This window comes from Microcaecilia unicolor, chromosome 2 (genome assembly GCF_901765095.1).
Source record: "Microcaecilia unicolor chromosome 2, aMicUni1.1, whole genome shotgun sequence".
NCBI lineage: Eukaryota > Metazoa > Chordata > Amphibia > Gymnophiona > Siphonopidae > Microcaecilia > Microcaecilia unicolor.
The window spans coordinates 227894540-227913228 of record NC_044032.1 but is presented as its reverse complement, the minus strand read 5'-3'; the positions used below and the strand labels follow the sequence as shown (position 1 = coordinate 227913228).

The window sequence follows — 18689 nt, the reverse complement described above, 5'->3', positions numbered from 1 at the left end:
CCCTAGTCCCGCCCTCACCCTAGCTCTACTCCATTGATAAGTTATTCAATTTTTAGAAAATTATTTATGAAATTTCAAGTAAACACAAATGAAGCTAAACTTGTACAGAAAAACTGTTTGAAATAATGAGCACAATGCTATCATGACCCCACCCCTCCACAGAAATTATTCAGTTCAAGTACAATTAGTAGTTCCAATTCTCATAACAAAGGAGAATAAAGGAAACATATTAAGAAAAGATTCAGTACTTTCAAATTCCCCTATTACTCTGTAACCCATCAAACCAGAGAGGCAACACAGAGATCCCCAGCCCCAAGTAGCCAAAAAAGATGTAAGTGCATAGGTTCCCATTAAAAAAAAACCCACAACACATTTACAGTACCAAATGTTTCCATAAATCAGCTATATTTGAGATAGACTTTTAATTAAATTTAGATATTAGATATGCATCATATGACAAAGAATAAAGTGGTTGCTCAAAGCATATACTAACCACAATCGCTCAACTGCAAAACACTATGCTGCTGCTTTCACAGAGATATCGAGAAAACTTTGATTTCTGCAAGGTATCCTTTTAATTGAAGCATATACAGCTTCTACGGAAGTATCTAAATTGGTTGTACTTCTTTGCTTCGAGTTTGGAACTATAGCTATTGTTTGAATACTCGGTCATAAAGTATGGAATGTGAATCAAAAATGGCTATTTTGGTCATCTGAAGGCAGTTACTGAATTCACTATTCCCCCTCAGGCAGGAACCTAAGCCTAGATACCTTGAAAAATGTGAGAAAAAAAAGACGTCCTCTTGTTACAACTGCAGATGGGAAAAACAACTTGCATAACTCATTGCTTTTCTCACGTATCTGCACCAAAGGGATTTGGAAAGTATTCATTGTCCTGACCGTCTTGAATCGAACTAGTCTTTCAGAACACAGGTGTATAAAGTACCGCGCAACAATGCTTATTGTCTCCGCATAGAATCCTGAATACGCGCAACTATTTGCTTGACAAAAATGCCTGCACATAGAGCTGACATTTCGGATGCTTTTTTACTCACTTTGCTTATAGACTTGTAATGTCAAAAGCAGCCACAGCCTCTCGGATGCAACCTGGAGATCTCCCTGAGGACCCGCTCTCGCCCATCCGCGTGGTCGTCGTTTTTAAAGTCCTGAGGAGTTCTCCTTCCGACACCGGCAACTCACACAGCCTGCCTTCTGCCAGTGTCGGAGCCTCTCCTCAGACGCGTCCCGCCTCCTCAATGCAACTTCCTGTCTTGCGCAGAGGTGGAACACGTCTGAGGGAGAGGCCCCGCCCCGACGCTGACAGAAGGCAGGCTGTGTGAATCACCGGCGTGTTGGACTCGGAGGGAGAATGCCTCGGGCTTTAAAAATGAGCAACGACGCGGATGGGCGTGAGCGGGGGAAGGTACAAGACTCGCGCGGGAGGGGAGGAGGCAGAGAAAGGCAGAGGCAGACTTGAGGCACGCCGCGCGGGGCCCCCTTAAGCGCGAGGCCCTATGCAGCCGCCTCGGTCGCCTCTGCCTAAGACTGGCCCTGCCTACACAGTCCTTGCTTGACTATCTTCTGCACGTTTCCAAGTCTGGTCTTAAGACCAACTCTGTAAGGGTTCACCTTAGTGCAATTAGTGCTTATCAACGTATAGAGGTTAAAAGTCTTTAGTGTTCAATGTTCCCGTAATATGCCATATGGGAACAGATTGATGGGAACATTGGACACTAAAGGGTTAAGCCCATCTCTGGACAGGCTCTAGTTGTTCGCTTCATGAGGGGTTTGTCTTTGTCAAAGCCCCCTGTCAAACCTCTCGCTTGTGTCATGGAACTTCAATGTCGTTCTTACCCAGCTGATGAAAGCTCCTTTTGAGCCACTGAATTCTTTCCATCTGAAGTACTTGACCTGGAAGGTCATTTTCTTGGTGGCTGTTACTTCAGCTTGTAGGGTCAGTGAGCTCCAAGCTCTAGTAGTGGATGTGAGTGTCATCATAACAAAGTAGTCCTCCGGACTCACCCTATTCCAACCAAAGGTTGTGTTGGAGTTCCATCTGAACCAGTTGATTGTCTTGCCAACATTCTTTCTCTTACCTCATTCCCATCCTGTCGAGAGCACCTTGCACACCTTTGACTGCAAGCGAGCATGGTCCTACTACGTGGAGCGGACAAGGCCCCACAGTCTGCCCTACTTTTTATTTCTTTTGATCCCAACAGGTTGAAAACACACAATCTCTAATTGGCTGGCAGATTGCATTTCTTTCACTTATGCCCAGGCTGGGCTGACGTTGGAGGGTAATATCAAGGCTCACATTGTCGGAACCATGACTGCATCAGTAGCCCGCATGTGGTTAGCTTCTATTGAAGAAATTTGTAAGACTGCGACATGGTCTTCAGTCCACACATTCACATCTCATTACTGCCTTGAGCAAGATACCTGACATGATAGTTGGTTTGGGTAGACAGTGTTGGAGAATCTGTTTGGGGTCTAGAATCGAATTCCACCCCCCTTGGCCCATTTTATTCTGTTCCAGGCTGCACTCTCACTCAGTTATATATAGTTTCAGGTTAATCTTGTGTTATGTCCTCGCCATTGCGAGGCCCAATTGACCAATGTTTGTTGTTTTCGGTGAGCCTGGATGCTAGGGATACCCCACTTGTGCAAATTAACAGCCTACTTGTCCTCAGAGAAAGTGAAAATACTTACCTGTAGCAGGTATTCTCTGAGGAAAGCAGGCCTTATATTCTCACAAACTCTCCCACCTCCCCTATGAGTTGTCTCCTATGTTTTATTTTTTTTTTCTGTAGTATTTAACTGGGGTAACTGTGTCCTTGCGGCAGGCAGGAGGCACCTGCACATGCGTGGTGGAGCATGTCTGGCGCTCCACAAAGCTTTTAAAGCTGCTTGTAAAGCCCATACCGGGCACCGCGTTACCCACTTGTGAGAATATAAGGCCTGCTGTCCTCAGAGAATACCTGCTACAGGTAAGTATCCTCGCTGTTTGTAGAAAGGGCTTTGCTATTTCAGTTTCGAGATATTCTTTGGATATGTATGATTGAAACTTTCAGGAATAAAGTCTAAAAAATAGTAAAGTCTAAAAAATAAATTTGAGAGAATATAGTGTGAAAGAGCAGGTAGTCTGATAACCATCTGAAAGGAGGGAAGCTTATAGTTCGAATTTTGAGGTTATGGTTTAATTCTCTGATCTCCTAAAAGCATGTCAGGTGGAAAAACTGTCTCTGGCTTTTCACAGTGAAACTCGTCGTGCTTCTGGTTCCCAAGCATTGCCAGAGTAGCATAGCATTTAGAATAGTAGGGTTTGCCATACCCAGGTGTCTTGGGAGCATCAGTTGGGGAAGCATTAGAATGGATGAATAGCTTAATGGTTAGAAGAGCAAGCTGAGGACCAGGAAAGCTCAGTTGAAATCCCACTGTGGCTCCTTGTGATTGTGCACAAGCCATTTAACCCTCCATTGCCTCGGGTACAAATTTAGGGGGCCTTTTACAAAGCTGCACTAACGTCTTTAGCTTGTGCTAAATGCTGAGATGCCCATTATATTCCTATGGTCATCTCGGCATTTAGCGCATGCTGATGTTTAACATGCGCTAAAAATGCTAGCATGGCTTTTTAAAAGACTCCTTTAGATTGTAAGCCTGCTCACTTGGGGATAGGAAAATACCTACTATACCTGATTATAACTTGCTTTGCACTACAGCTGAAAAAGCATGAACTAAATACAAAATGCTTTCCGGTATGAACATTTTGGTGTCTTGGTGAGTCTGTTGAATTAGTATACCAACAAATGTATTCACTGGCTTGGCAGAAAGATGTTAACTGCATCTGAAAATTTCCTAGAGCTAGCCAGCTACTTCCTTAATATTGCCTAGCACACAGGTATTTTTGAAAGGGGATAACCCTATGTTACTTTCTGGCTGAGTCAGTTTGCCTTCGAATCATAGAAATGGAGCATTCTTGCTGGCCTCCAAAGGAAATGATAACTTCCAGTGTCCCACAGATCAATCGAGACTTGTGGTTATATCTGTCTGCCAACAGGTGGAGATAGAGAGAACGCCAGAACTCTATCATATAGTATCCTGTGCAGTAGCCTCTTCTTCAGTATTCTCTCTAGAGGTGGACAGAGAGACCCTGTGGTCTCTGGATTGGTGTTGATTCCTGGCCTGAGGTGCCCAGTTGAGCCCTAGGTGTTGAGGTTTGCGGCTGGCTCAAGATACACCTGGTGGCGCTGGGTCCCTTCTGGTCTCCTGCCTCTCCCCCTTCTATGGCTCCCTGCCTTTTTGCTGCTGTTTAGCTCCTGCCTATTCAAAATAATAACAATAATAAAAAAAATACATATATGAGAGAGAGAGAGAAAATGACAGTGTGGGTAGAAGGGCCGGTGTTTCCGACCTCCCCTCCTTGAGGCTTGCTCATGTTGAGTGTGTATGACTCCTGGAGAGTCCTTGGTCTCTGAGTATTGTACCCCTATTTCTGCGTGGATTCCTTCCCAACTGTAGTGGAGTGAATTAAAAAAAAAATAGTTGTCCTCAGTCTCCTGGTCTTGCTTGCCTGCCATGTCCATACTGGCTGAGTTGGTCAAACGCTACTCCCGGTGTGGGGCTTGGAAAGCGGTGTCAGTGGTGGTGGTGGGGTGCAGCGCTTGTAATTGGGATACTTTTCTTGCTTTGTCTTGGACCATTGGGCTGCCGCCGGAGCTGGCATCGGTCAGAGGTGGTGTCAGAAGACCCGTCAGTGGGTTCGGAAGATACCGCAGTTTTTGGTGGCACAACAGCTTCCATTTTCAGTGCCTCACCATGTATCTTCTGCCCAACTGCGACACGGTTTCTGGCGCTGGACCAGGAGACTGAGGACAACTGCACTTCGGATCTATTACCGCAGGCGGGCCTTCGGGGGAGTCGGATCTGGTCCCTTTCTCTCTGGAGTTTATTTTGCTGGTGAATAGAGCATTCCTTCTGAAAAGACCTCAGCCAGTTCCCTTGGGGTCCACCCACGGGCCAGGGTCCAAATGGACATGGCTTGATACCCAGGGGGACTTGGATGTGGACCCCTGATGACCTGGCCTTAGTCACTTTGCGCTCCCCGGAGTCCCCCCTGGAGGAGGGGAAATTGCCGCTACATGATGGGTGTGACCCCACCATGGCATGCTTTTTTTTTTTTTTTTTAAGGCAGGATGAACGTCCTTCCCTGATTGCCAAGTCAGAAGTACATAAGTACTGCCATACTGGGACAGGCCGAAGGTCCATCAAGTCCAGCTTCCTAACAGTGACCAATCCAGGTCACATGTACCTGGCAAGATCCCAAAAAACTACAATCCATTTTATGCTGCTTATCCTAGAAATAATTCAATACAAAATGGTAGATAGTTGCTTCTTGAGTGAACAACTGATGTGCTTTAAGGGGAAAGTCTCATATTGTCACAAGGATCTCTTCTGTTATTTCACTCACCAAGCAGGTGAAGCCCTTCACGTGACTGTTTTAATCATAGACAAAGACCCCTTTCCTTCCAAATGTGTACTGCAAACTTGTGTACACCTACTAATCGTGTTACAGTTTATTTTATATTTTTTACTATCTTTCTTTATACTTATTTTGTATTACTTTTTACTATCTTTTTTTTATACCATTGCACAATCTTCACATCACTGTGCTAACCATAGCAGGCTTAAAGTGGTCACTTGTCTGAATATTCCGGTGTGCTTTGAAATCACTGGACCTCGACAGGTGCCTGTTTCGTTTTCTAGCTTTGTCAAGGGATGTTCAATAGCACCGGATCTGTTGGAAAAAGACAACGCCTGTCAACCGCTGCGTTATCTATATCACCACACACAAACGTTATGTGAATGCAAACCCGACATCAAGTGGCGTCGGTTGATGCGAGTCACTTCCGGTGCAGCCACCATTGATAAGACGCTGCCGCCGCCATTTGTCTGGTGTGGCGGCTAACTGAGGATGTGGTCCTGTTGATGTGAGCCTTTGTCATGATTTATGTGTGGTGATATTGCTAACGCAGCAGTTGACAGGCGTTGTCGTTTTCCAACAGATCCGGTGCTACTGAATATCCCTTGACAAACCTTGAAAGCGAAACAGGCACCTGTCGAGGTCTAGTGAGTTCAAAGCACACCGGAATATTCAGACAAGTGACCACTTTAAGCCTGCCATGGTTAGCATAGTGATGTGAAGATTGTGCAATATGTGTGCGAGAGTAATCAAAAATAAGTATAAAGATAGTAAAAAGTAATCAAAAATAAGTATAAAGAAAGACAGTAAAAAATATAAAAATAAACTGTAACACGATTAGTAGGTGTACACATTTGGAAGGAAGGGGGTCTTTGTCTATGATTAAAACTGTCACATGAAAGGTTTCACCTGCTTGGTGAGTGAAATAACACAAGAGATCCCTGTGACAATATGAGACTTTCCCTTTAAAACACATCAGTTGTTCATTCAAGAAGCAACTATCTACCATTTTGTATTGAATTAGTTTCAGATCGAAGTAGATTAGTGTCACAGTAGTCTGGCTTATCCTAGAAATAAGCAGTGGATTTTCCCCAAGTCCATTTTAATAATGGTTTATGGACTTTTCCTTTAGGAAGGCATCAAAACCTTATTTTAAACCCCGCTAAGCTAACTGCTTTTACTATATTCTCTGGCAACGAGCAGAGACGCTGAAAATTTTGTCTCTAGACCCTATGGTGTCCGAGGCGGAGGCACACCCAATGATGGCAGTTGTTATAAGAAGCTGCCCAAATCTTTCCACATCCGGCGATGAAGGTGTTGGTGTCAGTGCAGTGGAAGTGGGACTCCCCCGAGGCAGGATTACGAGTGGTGAGGGCGATGTCCTGCCTTTTCCCACTGCCAGCAGGGGACTTGAATTCCCTATGTCTGCCTCAGGTGGATGCCTTCATTATGGTGTTGGCTAAGACGACCACGCTGCTGGTGGAGGGCGGAGCAGCCCTTAAGGATGTTCAGGATTGGAGGCGTTGTGCTTGCAAGCTGCGGATTGTGGCTCCTTTGTGGCTCGGACTTGTTTGAGCTGGGTCCAAGGAGCTGTGGTGGACAAGGATCTTAGCGAAAGGCATGTCCTTTGTGGTGATGGCACGTAGATTGCTCTGGTTATGGCATTGGGCTGTGGATACATTGTTAAATGCTCACCTGGCGAGACTTCCCTTCCGGGGAGGTCTCCTGTTTGGTGAGGGTCTGGCTAGAATTGTTAAGGTCTTGGGAGATTCTAAGGGCCAGAGGCTGCCGGAGGACTGGGCTTCGCATTCCCGTTCTTGGTTTCAGGTTGGCTAGGCGATATAGACCTGGGAAATCGGGTGCTGTTTCGAGGCAGCGCTTTCAGCAGCGCCAGCAGCCCTTTTGAGTGGACAGACATTCCTCAGCTTCTTCTAACCCCTGTGGTGTGCCCATCTCCCGGGCCTTACAATGATGGGGTCTCGGTCCATTCCTTTGGGAATGCCATTGGAGGTCATTTGTTGCTGTTTCTGGGGGAGTGGGCTGAGAAATAATGGCCTGGAACTGATCTTAAGTAATGTGGGTCCTGGACGTGATGCGAGAAGGCTATCCCTTGAAGTTGAAGTGGGAGCTGACGGACTTCTTTTTGGAGTCTCCGTGCAAAAACCCGTACAAGGTGCAGGCGGTCTGATCTACTGTTTAGGAACTCATGTGCCTGGAGGTGATGCAAGTGGTGCTTCAGTGGAGGCCGGTTGAAGGGCACTACTCCATGTATTTCATGGTGCCGAAAAAGGATGGAGCTTTGGCACCCAGTGTTGGATGTCAAAAGGATCAACTGGGCACTCAGTGTTTGTCATTTCCACAAGGAGACAGTGTGATCTGTAATTATGGCAGTTCAGCAGGGGGAGTTTCTGCACATTACGATCTGGCCATCCCATTGCTCACTCCTTTGCTTTGCGGTGCCATGAACCTTCTCCAAGGTGATGGTATCGGTTTATCTCCAGAAGGAGGGCATCTGGGTCCATCCTTATCCTTATCCTAGCCTCCTCCTTGGAGGAGAGTGACTGCACTACTGCTCGAGTGGTTGAGCTGCTATGTTTCTTGGAGTGGGTCATCAGTCTGGCTAAGAGCCGCATGACCCCCCTCGCAGTCCTTGGAGTAACTCGGAGTGGTTTTCAACACTTGGGAGGGGATGGTCTTTCTGCCACAGGGGCAACAAATGAAGCTGCACTCCCAGGTGTCCAGGCTGTTGCTGCTTCTGTCCCCTTGGGCCTGGGATTTTATACAGGTATTGGGTTCCATGGCAGTGACACTGAACGTGGTGCTGTGGGCCTGGGCACATATAAGGCCGCTCCAGCAGTTCCTGCTGAGTTGGTGGTCACCCCTGGAGGGCAAGTATGGCTTCTGGCTTCCCTGGACACCGAGGGCCAAGTTCAGTATGTGGTGGTGGCAGCTTCGGAGCCACAACCTGCAGAGGGGAACCTCCCTATTAGTCCTGAATTGGTGGTTGAGACGACAGATGCCAGCCTGGGGGGCCCACTGCTTGGGGAGAACAGTGCAGGGCCTGTGGTCTCCAGTGGAAGCAGCCTGGTCTGTCAATCGCTTGGAACTCTGGTGCGGAAGGCGTTGCTGGCCTTTCGCGAGCTGATACAGCACAAGCCTGTTCGAGTCTTGTCAGACGCCACGGCGGTGGCTTATATCAAAATGCAGGGCAGCACGAAGGGCACCCCCTTGGCCAAGGAGCCGCTGCTCCTCTATCAATGGGCGTAGATGAGTCTGGAGATCCTCTCTGTGGCCTATATTGCGGGCAAGCTTAATGTACAGGCGGACTTACCTCAACCGCAAAGTGTTGTACCTGGGAAATTGGGAACTCTGGAGGTGTTTCATATCATCACGATCGGGGTTGGCTGGAGATAGACCTCATGGCGACTCGGCGCAATGCCAAGTTAACCCAGTTTTTCAGCAGATGCTGGGACCTGGAGGAGGAGGACCTGGATGCTCTTCTTCAGCCGTGGCCAGTGGAGGGCATCTTGTATGTGTTTCATCCATGGCCTATGATTGGGCGACTCCTGAGTCACGTCGCTCAACATCCCAGTCTTGTGCTGTTGGTAGCACCAGACTAGCCTTGTTGTCCATGGTATGTGGATCTGGTTTAACTCTTGGTCGATTGTCCCCGGGGCTCCTATGGCAGTATCCCATCATCATGGAGGATCCCTCCCCCTTTGATCTTATGGCTGGCTGTTGAGAGGGCATGCTTGAGTTGTAAGGGGCACTCATAGGCAGTGAGTACTACACTGCTGCAGGTTCAGAAGAAGTCTACTTCGGCTGCTTATGCTAGGGTTTGGAAGACCTTTGAGGTCTAGTGTGCTTCTGGAACGCTGGTGGCATCCACATCTTTGGTGGCAGATCTGCTTGCCTTCAGGAGGGCGTAGAGAAAGGTTTGGCTTTGAATTTTCTGAAGTTGCAGGTCGCGGCATTGGCCTGCTTTCATGACCGGATTAGAGGGTTCTCCCTGGCAGTACACCCGGATGTGGTGTGCTTCTTGTGGGGCATTAATTATTTATGTTTGCCTCTTTGTCCATAGTGGCAGCTTAATGTAGTGCTGTGAGCATTTCAGAGGATACCTTTTGAGCCTCTGGATTGGCTTTCCATGAAGGATTTGACTTAGGGTGTTTTTGGTGGTGATGGCTTCCTCGCGGCGTGTTTCAGATTTGCAGGCGCTGTTATGCAGGGACCTGTTTCTTTCATTCACGGAGGCTGGAGTTCAGATCCGAACTGTTCCTTTCTGCCCAAAGTGATTTCTAGTTTTCATGTGAGTCAGCCGATCTCTCTCCTGGCCTTTCGGTGGGAGGATTACCTGGAGGATTTCTATGCTGTCCGCTGTTTGGATGTGCAACACGCCTTGATGCGGTATCTGGAGGTGACGAACGACTTCCATTGCTTGGATCATCTGTTTATGCTGTTTGGGGGCTTTAGCAAGAGGCTCCCAGTGTCCAAGGCGACAATTGCCCGGTGGTTGCGGGAAGCTATTGTGTCAGCATATCTGTTGGTCGGTAAAGCTCCGCCTTTGGCGGTTAAGGCCCATTCCACCAGGGCTTGGGCGACATCCTGGGCAGAAGACCAGGTGGTTTTGGTGGTGGACATTTGCCGAGCAGCTACGTGGGCCTCGGTACACACATTTACAAGGCATTACTGGCTGGATGTGATGGCTCAGTCTGATGCAGCCTTTGGGGCTTCCGTGTTGGTGGCTGGGTGTCATCGGGCCCGCCCTACTTGAGGATTGCTTTTGTACATCCCAGAAGTTTCTGGATTGATCCTGTGGGACTCCATGGAAAGTAAAATTAGGACTTGCCTGATAATTTTCTTTCCATTAGTCGCAACAGATCAATCCAGAGGCCCGCTGTACTACTTCTGATTGTATTGTGCTTTCTCCTTCTAGTGGTCCCATGAAGAGTTATGGCGGAAGTTTTTCTGAGGGTTTTGGACCTCACGTAGTTTTTGTGTGCTCGACAGTTGGTACTACCTGTTGTGACCGCTTTTTTATTCAGTTTGGGTTCCATGCCTGTTCACGTACTCGAGGGCTCTCGGGTTTGCCTTATGGAGGCAGGAGGTGGTTCAAAGTTTTGCTCAATTTTCCTGTTTGGATATCGATTATACTGAAGAAGAGGCTACTGCACTATATGGCAGAGCTCTGGCTTTCTGCTGGTAGACTGACATAATCGCATGTCTCTGGACTGATCTGTCGGGACTAATGGAAAGAAAATGATCAGGTAACTCCTAATTTGTAGTGTTTCAAAAGTCCATGTGATAAATCGCTAACTATGCTGTACCAGCAAGAATGTTTTTACTGTTACTGTTTCTATCTCTTTTATTTAAGCTGTAACCCTATACTTATTGTGAACTACTGAGAGTGACCATTTTCACAACCTTAATATAGTGGAATGGCATTAGATTGGGTCATGCTATGTCGTGTTTGATTGGATGATATTAGTGATGTACATTAATCAGATCTATCCAGGCTGTGAGCACAAGTTCTAACTGCAATCAGAAGTGTTAAAATTGTATATTGTGTGTATTTTTCAGAAAATGTGCAGTGTGATATCTCATCAGTACATGCTACTTGCTTGTTCCTGTCTTACCAATGAATAACTAAAAATATCTGTTTTGGTGCTTGAACCAGTAAATAGCACTTATGAGAAACTGGAGAGCATTGGTTTAATAAAAGCCTTTACAAGATGGCATAATAGTGTCTTAAGCTAACTTTTTTTTAATTTTTGTTATTTGATTCAAGGATTCCAAACTTCTGTCAATGGCATATTCAGCTGTTGGAAAGCTCTCAAGGTACCTGAACTTTTATTTAATGGCATTTAAACTTGAAGAGACTGGTTTGAAGTCATTGTAAATTAGCATAGGAATCTCTTTGCAGCAGAGAGTGTCTGTCATATTTTCATCTCCCAGTTTAAAAATTTTATGTTGTCCATGATAAACGGATCACAATCAATTTCTTTTTAAGCTTAGCAGCAAGGTTGAAAGCATGAGAATGCATATATATTTTACCTGACTGGAGAAGGGTTAAGTAGTAGGGTTCTACTAACAATCTAGATGCAGATCAAATATCAAATTTGTGTATGACAAGACCTGTTAAAATGTTGTGTATAATCTAAAGACTATCACATCACATCTACTTATATATATATATATATTTTTTTTTAATTATATTTTTATATTTAGGGGAAAAGACCTCAGATGCCACAACTGCAGATTGTATTTCCAATCTGCCATTTCAAGGCTCCATTGGTCATTAAAAAAACCCTAAATATTTTTAGAAGCATCTTACAATGCAAAAATGTCAGTATATCAATGAATGATTTATAATAGTGTCAGTAGATGCAAAAACATCTCTCTTGAACATAGCCCAATGAGGCCCGTTTCACCCAAAATACATCAGGCTTCTTCAGGGACTGAAATTGCTTACACTTACTCGTACTCATGCTTTGCACTTATCTAGAAAACAAAGAGCAATTTAAAATATAATAACACCTTTTTTGTTCTTATAAACTAAAAACAGTCTTTTAATCGTATTCAAACTCTGTTCACTGGAAATGCGTCTCTTTTCTTGAATAAGCGACTATAAAATGGCGTCGCTATTTAAAAAAGACGCCCATACATGCGCAGTGCAATAATGTCATCATACAGCAGTGTAATGTTTAAAGGGAAACCCCACATTAGATCTTATTATTCAAAATATCATTAGAAGATTTTGATAAACATTCTGTTCAAACATATTCAAGTCGTTTAGTTCTGTTAATTTAAAATCTAGTATGCTTATCTCTATTTCTGATACTGGTGGTCTTAACTTAAATAATTGAAAGTGTATATCAAAAACAGTGCACCAATAATAGCTACCTCCTTTTGAAACTAAATTCATGCATGTTCTTAAACTGCTAAATAACATCCTGCAACATCAAAAAGAGAGGTTACTTTTTAACATATTTATAAATAATCTAGAGATAAGAATAATAAGTGAGATGATTAAATTTGCTGATGACACAAAGTTATTCAAAGTTGTTAAATCACAAGAGGATGAGGACCTTACAAGACTAGGCATCCAAATGGCAGATGATGTGGTGGTGGTGGGGATATTATAGAGGTCTGAAAAGTACTAAGTGGAGTGTAACGGGTAGATCTGAATCGCTTTACTGTTTCCAAAAATGCAAGAACTAGGGGCCTTGCAGCAAAGCTACTAAGTAGTAAATGTAAAACAAATTGGCTAAAATATGTCTTCGCTTACCGTGTAATTAAACTCTGGAATTTGTTGCCAGAGAATGTGGTAAAAGCAGTTAGCTTAGCAAGGTTTAAAAATGGTTTGGACAATTTCCTAAAGAAAAGTCCATAAGCCATTATTAAGATGGACTTTGGAAATCCACTATTATGATGGACTTTGGAAAATCTACTACTTATTTCTAGGATGATCAGCTTAAAATCTGTTTTACTTGGGTTCTTGCCAGGTACTTGGACCTGGATTGGCCACTGTTGGAAACAGGATACTGGGCTTGATGGACCTTCAGTCTGTCCCAGTATGGCAGAGCTTATTTTCTTATACTTTTATTTCAGTCGAATGCCTCAGCTGTTTACAAAGGACATTGCTCTTCTACAGCAGTTTTTTGAAGCTATGTGTAAGGTAAGGTCTGAAACGGGTTTGTCTGTACACAGTACTTGGTGGTGGAAATGTTTTTTGAGGGCTAGGCCATATACAGTGAGGGTGATTAACATAATCTTTTCACTGTTCCAGGAGGAGCCAGACACCAGACTTAGTATCCAGGAAGCCTTGTCTTTGATGGTAGGAGCTTATAAACAGTTGGAAGGAGCACAACTTAAACTCATGGAAGCCCTAGTGGCATCTTATCTTGGAAAGGTACATATTATAATGCAGAGCTTAAAAGAGTTGGTTTAAAAGGAGATAGAGTGACTGTGCAATAATCTGCATCCTTTGTTTTGTATTTATCAATGAGGAATGTGCTGTATGGAAGGCCTTACTGGAGTGGGACATAAAATTTGAAATTAATTTCATCCCCTAATTCAACTTCACAAGGATTCCCATATGACTACTTCCCAAACCGCCACATAAAATAATGAAGTGAAATGGGGACACTGTCTCAGGGAGGTAGTTTATCAAAGTGAGCTAAAAGTTGGGCTTTTACTGCACCTTGGTTTACTTCAGCAGTCAGCAACTAGCGGTAGCTCAGTACCAGAGATAACTGATTCCTGTAGTATCTGAATGATACTGCTTGTGAGCCACCTTGCAAGCAGCATTATTTTACTATCCTAGGAGCATCAAGCTGCAAAGCTGTGGCCTGATGCTTCAACTGGCATCTGAAAGAGCCCTCCTGTGTTAAACAGATCTCCCCTCCCCCCCACCCCCACCATGCCTACCTCAGTTGTCCCTGGTGGTCTAGTGAGTCCCAGGCTTGAGTGATCCCCAGTTGCTCCTGCCCTTGCCAGTTCCTAGATCTAAATGGCACCAGCAACCCCCAATGATAGTCTCATGGTACTACTGCCAGGGGTCAGGTTTCTGTGTAATGAAAATGCTGTTCTTAAGGCTATTTATTAAAGTTCAGTATTACATCTTTAGTCTTTCCCAAGAAAAATGTGTTAAAACTCAAAAGTAACCAAATAACAATATCTGTTGTGGTATTTTTTTTTTTGGCACTCAAAATTAGATAAGATGGTCCTCTGTGAAGACTGCACACACTGCTTCAAAAAAGCAATAATATGCTCTGATTTGTGTACTGTTGCTTTTTGAAGTGGACCCTGTAGACTTCACAGAGGACCATCCTTATTTAACTTTGATTGTTGAAAAATATCATGTGAGAGATTGGTTATGTGACGGAATGCCTAGTCACCTGCCTAGGGCTAACCCTGCGGCCACCTGGAGGTCCACCTGCTGTTTGTGTTCTACACTAGCACCCTCCTCCCACTGACTGGATCCCAACTGCGTCTGGGTGTGTCTCCCACTTTCAAATGATTTCTAGGTCACTGGGACCACACTCCCAGGGGTCCCACAGTTCCTAGAAAGCATTCACAGACCCAACGCACAAACCACCAGGATTCTTAGTCCAGACAAGCAGAGGCAATAAACTAAAAGAGGTTTATTGTTATAAAAATATTGAACAGTGAACCATAAAACGGAACAAAAACAGCACATAGTTTTGATCCATATTCAGTTATCTGTTATTATCTAAACATTTTATTTTAATTTGTTACAATTCTATCCCACATTTTTCCACCTATTTGCAGGCTCAGAGTGGCTTACATAGTACCGTAAAGGCGTTCGCCAATTCCGGTATGAACAAATGCAGTAATGTGGTAGAGTAAGGTTTGTGTGTACAGACACATTGGGGAATCGTAGAGAGGAAGAGTTATTATATGTCCATTACGAGCTTTGGTTTCGTTGCGTTGCAGGGTATAGGCATTTAAGTTGGGTCGGTAGAGTATGCCTTTTTGAACAGGTTAGTTTGTTTTGGCACAGGTTTCTTTTGAGTTTTGGACACATGGGGGCTGCAAAAGCTGCAATTTTACTAGCCGTGATTATTTTTTTAAATTGCAACTAATTAATCACAAACCATAAGTACAAGTAGCCTTCAAGACTCGATACTGTCCGTCTAGTGTCGGGGGTCTAGTGATGATGAGGACCAACCATAGGTTCACTATGAGTCCAGACTACAAAAAAAATCTAGTCTTTGATCTATAAAAAGGCATGGGAACACAGAGTCTTTTGAAAAACTTTTCCTGTACAAGTGAGAGCGACCATATATATAGGCAGCATTCAGTGTTCATGAGTGTTAACAGTGACTAATGTGTAGCCCTACTGTTGACACATTTTTCTTGGTTGGAAGACCAATGATGGAATACTGAGCTTTAATGAACAGTCTTAAGTGCGGTGTTTTCATTAATATTGCTCATTGAATTGTATGGCTGGTTTCTATGACTGAAAGTCTCTCCATTTCATTTCCATATTTTATATGGAGGTATGGGAAGTGGTTATATGAGAGTCCTTTTGTGGAGGTGAATTAGCAGGTGAGCTTTGTTTTAGATTTAGTGATATTTTTTGCTCTCCCAAGAAGAGGTTCTTTTTTTCCTTGAATTTATTTCTGCAGTGTATCTGGAATAGGACATAAAGCAGAGAGCACTTGCTAGGTAAATCCTTTTTATCCTCCACTTTGTCAAGTATACTGGTAGGCAGAAATGGTGGAAATTCAACTTGGGTCAAAAATTCAGAAGAAAGAAGTAGTATACTGTAGTTCCATATGCAATTTCTTATGCAGTTGTGATTTATAATTATTCGATTCTTTCCAAGCTATGACACCTTATATTGGACTAATACAGGAATTAGTGCTTTTGAGGTCTCTTAATTCTTTCTTAAAAAACATAGATTCAATAAAAGCATCAGATCACTATAAAATTATCTACTAGTGTCTTTATTGTTCTATTTTCTTGTGGTGAGAGTTGTGTTGATGTATTTCCGATATTCTTATATATTCATTCACCAAAGGGGTTACATTTGCTAGAGAGGTTCCAGTCTGATGATAACTTTTGTGTTGTATTTATGGTGATGTTGAATGGTGTCATGCTGGAACTGAATAAGATATCTTTTAGGCGAGTTAATCTAAAGTAGTTTTTCACTCCTTATTATCCCACCAGACTAGTCCAGACTGTAGAAAAGGATGCCGCCACTTTTGTAGAGAAGGCCAGACAAATTTCATATTTAATATAAAATGTTTATTCTTGGTTCAGAATTGACTGCATAGCTCAATGGGCTATTGCAGGAAGCATTTCTTGATAAGCAATATACAAGCCAGAATGAATGATTAAACAAAGCAATGTAAAGCAAAGAAATCAGAATGCTATATACAGAGAGAGAAAAATTCAAAATGCTCGCTACCTCTTTGTTCCAATCTGTTTTTATATCGTTCTTCTTTGGCATCTGACCAATTCTCTCATACAACATTCCTGTGCAAGTCTCTGAATACCACAAACTGTTAATCATGGGCAGAACATGCTACATCTGTTTTCCCTTATTCCACAGACTTTCTGGAGTCTGCCTTTGGCTGATGTGGGCCCCATCATGTCCCAGGAGATTTTAGTGTTGAAACAGCTAGCTCTGCATGTTCTTTGAAGCTTTCCACTCCTATTTTTTTATGCTTTTGTTCAACAAGACTCATGAGCTTTTCCCCATATCAGTGCATGGAGACAGAACAAATCAGTAGCTGATGTCACCCTGTATAGTATCCCATGCAGCCAGCAGCTCTCCAGTTTTCTCTGTCTTCAGCAGATGATAGATGTGCATAATTGTGTAGCTGAAGACTGGTTGAAAGAAAGAAATCTGTATGTACAGTGGTGGAAATAAGTATTTGATCCCTTGCTGATTTTGTAAGTTTGCCCACTGACAAAGACATGAGCAGCCCATAATTGAAGGGTAGGTTATTGGTAACAGTGAGAGATAGCACATCACAAATTAAATCCGGAAAATCACATTGTGGAAAGTATATGAATTTATTTGCATTCTGCAGAGGGAACTAAGTATTTGATCCCCCACCAACCAGTAAGAGATCTGGCCCCTACAGACCAGGTAGATGCTCCAAATCAACTCGTTACCTGCATGACAGACAGCTGTCGGCAATGGTCACCTGTATGAAAGACACCTGTCCACAGACTCAGTGAATCAGTCAGACTCTAACCTCTACAAAATGGCCAAGAGCAAGGAGCTGTCTAAGGATGTCAGGGACAAGATCATACACCTGCACAAGGCTGGAATGGGCTACAAAACCATCAGTAAGACGCTGGGCAAGAAGGAGACAACTGTTGGTGCCATAGTAAGAAAATGGAAGAAGTACAAAATGACTGTCAATCGACAAAGATCTGGGGCTCCACGCAAAATCTCACCTCGTGGGGTATCCTTGATCATGAGGAAGGTTAGAAATCAGCCTACAACTACAAGGGGGGAACTTGTCAATGATCTCAAGGCAGCTGGGACCACTGTCACCACGAAAACCATTGGTAACACATTACGACATAACGGATTGCAATCCTGCAGTGCCCGCAAGGTCCCCCTGCTCCGGAAGGCACATGTGACGGCCCGTCTGAAGTTTGCCAGTGAACACCTGGATGATGCCGAGAGTGATTGGGAGAAGGTGCTGTGGTCAGATGAGACAAAAATTGAGCTCTTTGGCATGAACTCAACTCGCCGTGTTTGGAGGAAGAGAAATGCTGCCTATGACCCAAAGAACACCGTCCCCACTGTCAAGCATGGAGGTGGAAATGTTATGTTTTGGGGGTGTTTCTCTGCTAAGGGCACAGGACTACTTCACCGCATCAATGGGAGAATGGATGGGGCCATGTACCGTACAATTCTGAGTGACAACCTCCTTCCCTCCGCCAGGGCCTTAAAAATGGGTCGTGGCTGGGTCTTCCAGCACGACAATGACCCAAAACATACAGCCAAGGCAACAAAGGAGTGGCTCAGGAAGAAGCACATTAGGGTCATGGAGTGGCCTAGCCAGTCACCAGACCTTAATCCCATTGAAAACTTATGGAGGGAGCTGAAGCTGCGAGTTGCCAAGCGACAGCCCAGAACTCTTAATAATTTAGAGATGATCTGCAAAGAGGAGTGGATCAAAATTCCTCCTGACATGTGTGCAAACCTCATCATCAACTACAGAAGACGTCTGACCGCTGTGCTTGCCAACAAGGGTTTTGCCACCAAGTATTAGGTCTTGTTTGCCAGAGGGATTAAATACTTATTTCCCTCTGCAGAATGCAAATAAATTCATATACTTTCCACAATGTGATTTTCCGGATTTAATTTGTGATGTGCTATCTCTCACTGTTACCAATAACCTACCCTTCAATTATGGGCTGCTCATGTCTTTGTCAGTGGGCAAACTTACAAAATCAGCAAGGGATCAAATACTTATTTCCACCACTGTATGTATATATTCATCATTGGTATGTAATTGGAAGCTGGATGTTATCCGCGTATAGGTAAGCTGTAATACTAAAGTCTTAGATAATGATGGCAAGAGGATCAATGAAAACATTAAACAACAATGGCACTAAGATTGAACCCCGAGGTATTCCACAAGACAGAGGAAAGGAATTGTATGACATTTTGCTCTGGAATACCCGAAAGGTATGAAGGAAAGATAGGAACAAA

At 43.9% G+C, this 18689-nt stretch overlaps 1 protein-coding gene across 2 annotated transcripts in view; it reads left to right on the top strand.

Moving 5' to 3' along the window:
- The window catches only part of ECPAS (Ecm29 proteasome adaptor and scaffold), a 318939-nt gene that overhangs the window by 139448 nt on the left and 160802 nt on the right, over window positions 1-18689 (top strand). For both annotated transcript variants that reach the window (XM_030193760.1, XM_030193758.1), the window contains exons 12-14: window positions 11268-11317; window positions 13091-13157; window positions 13269-13391. In XM_030193760.1, coding sequence (XP_030049620.1) covers window positions 11268-11317; window positions 13091-13157; window positions 13269-13391 — 240 coding nt within the window. The remainder of the gene's footprint in view (window positions 1-11267; window positions 11318-13090; window positions 13158-13268; window positions 13392-18689) is intronic.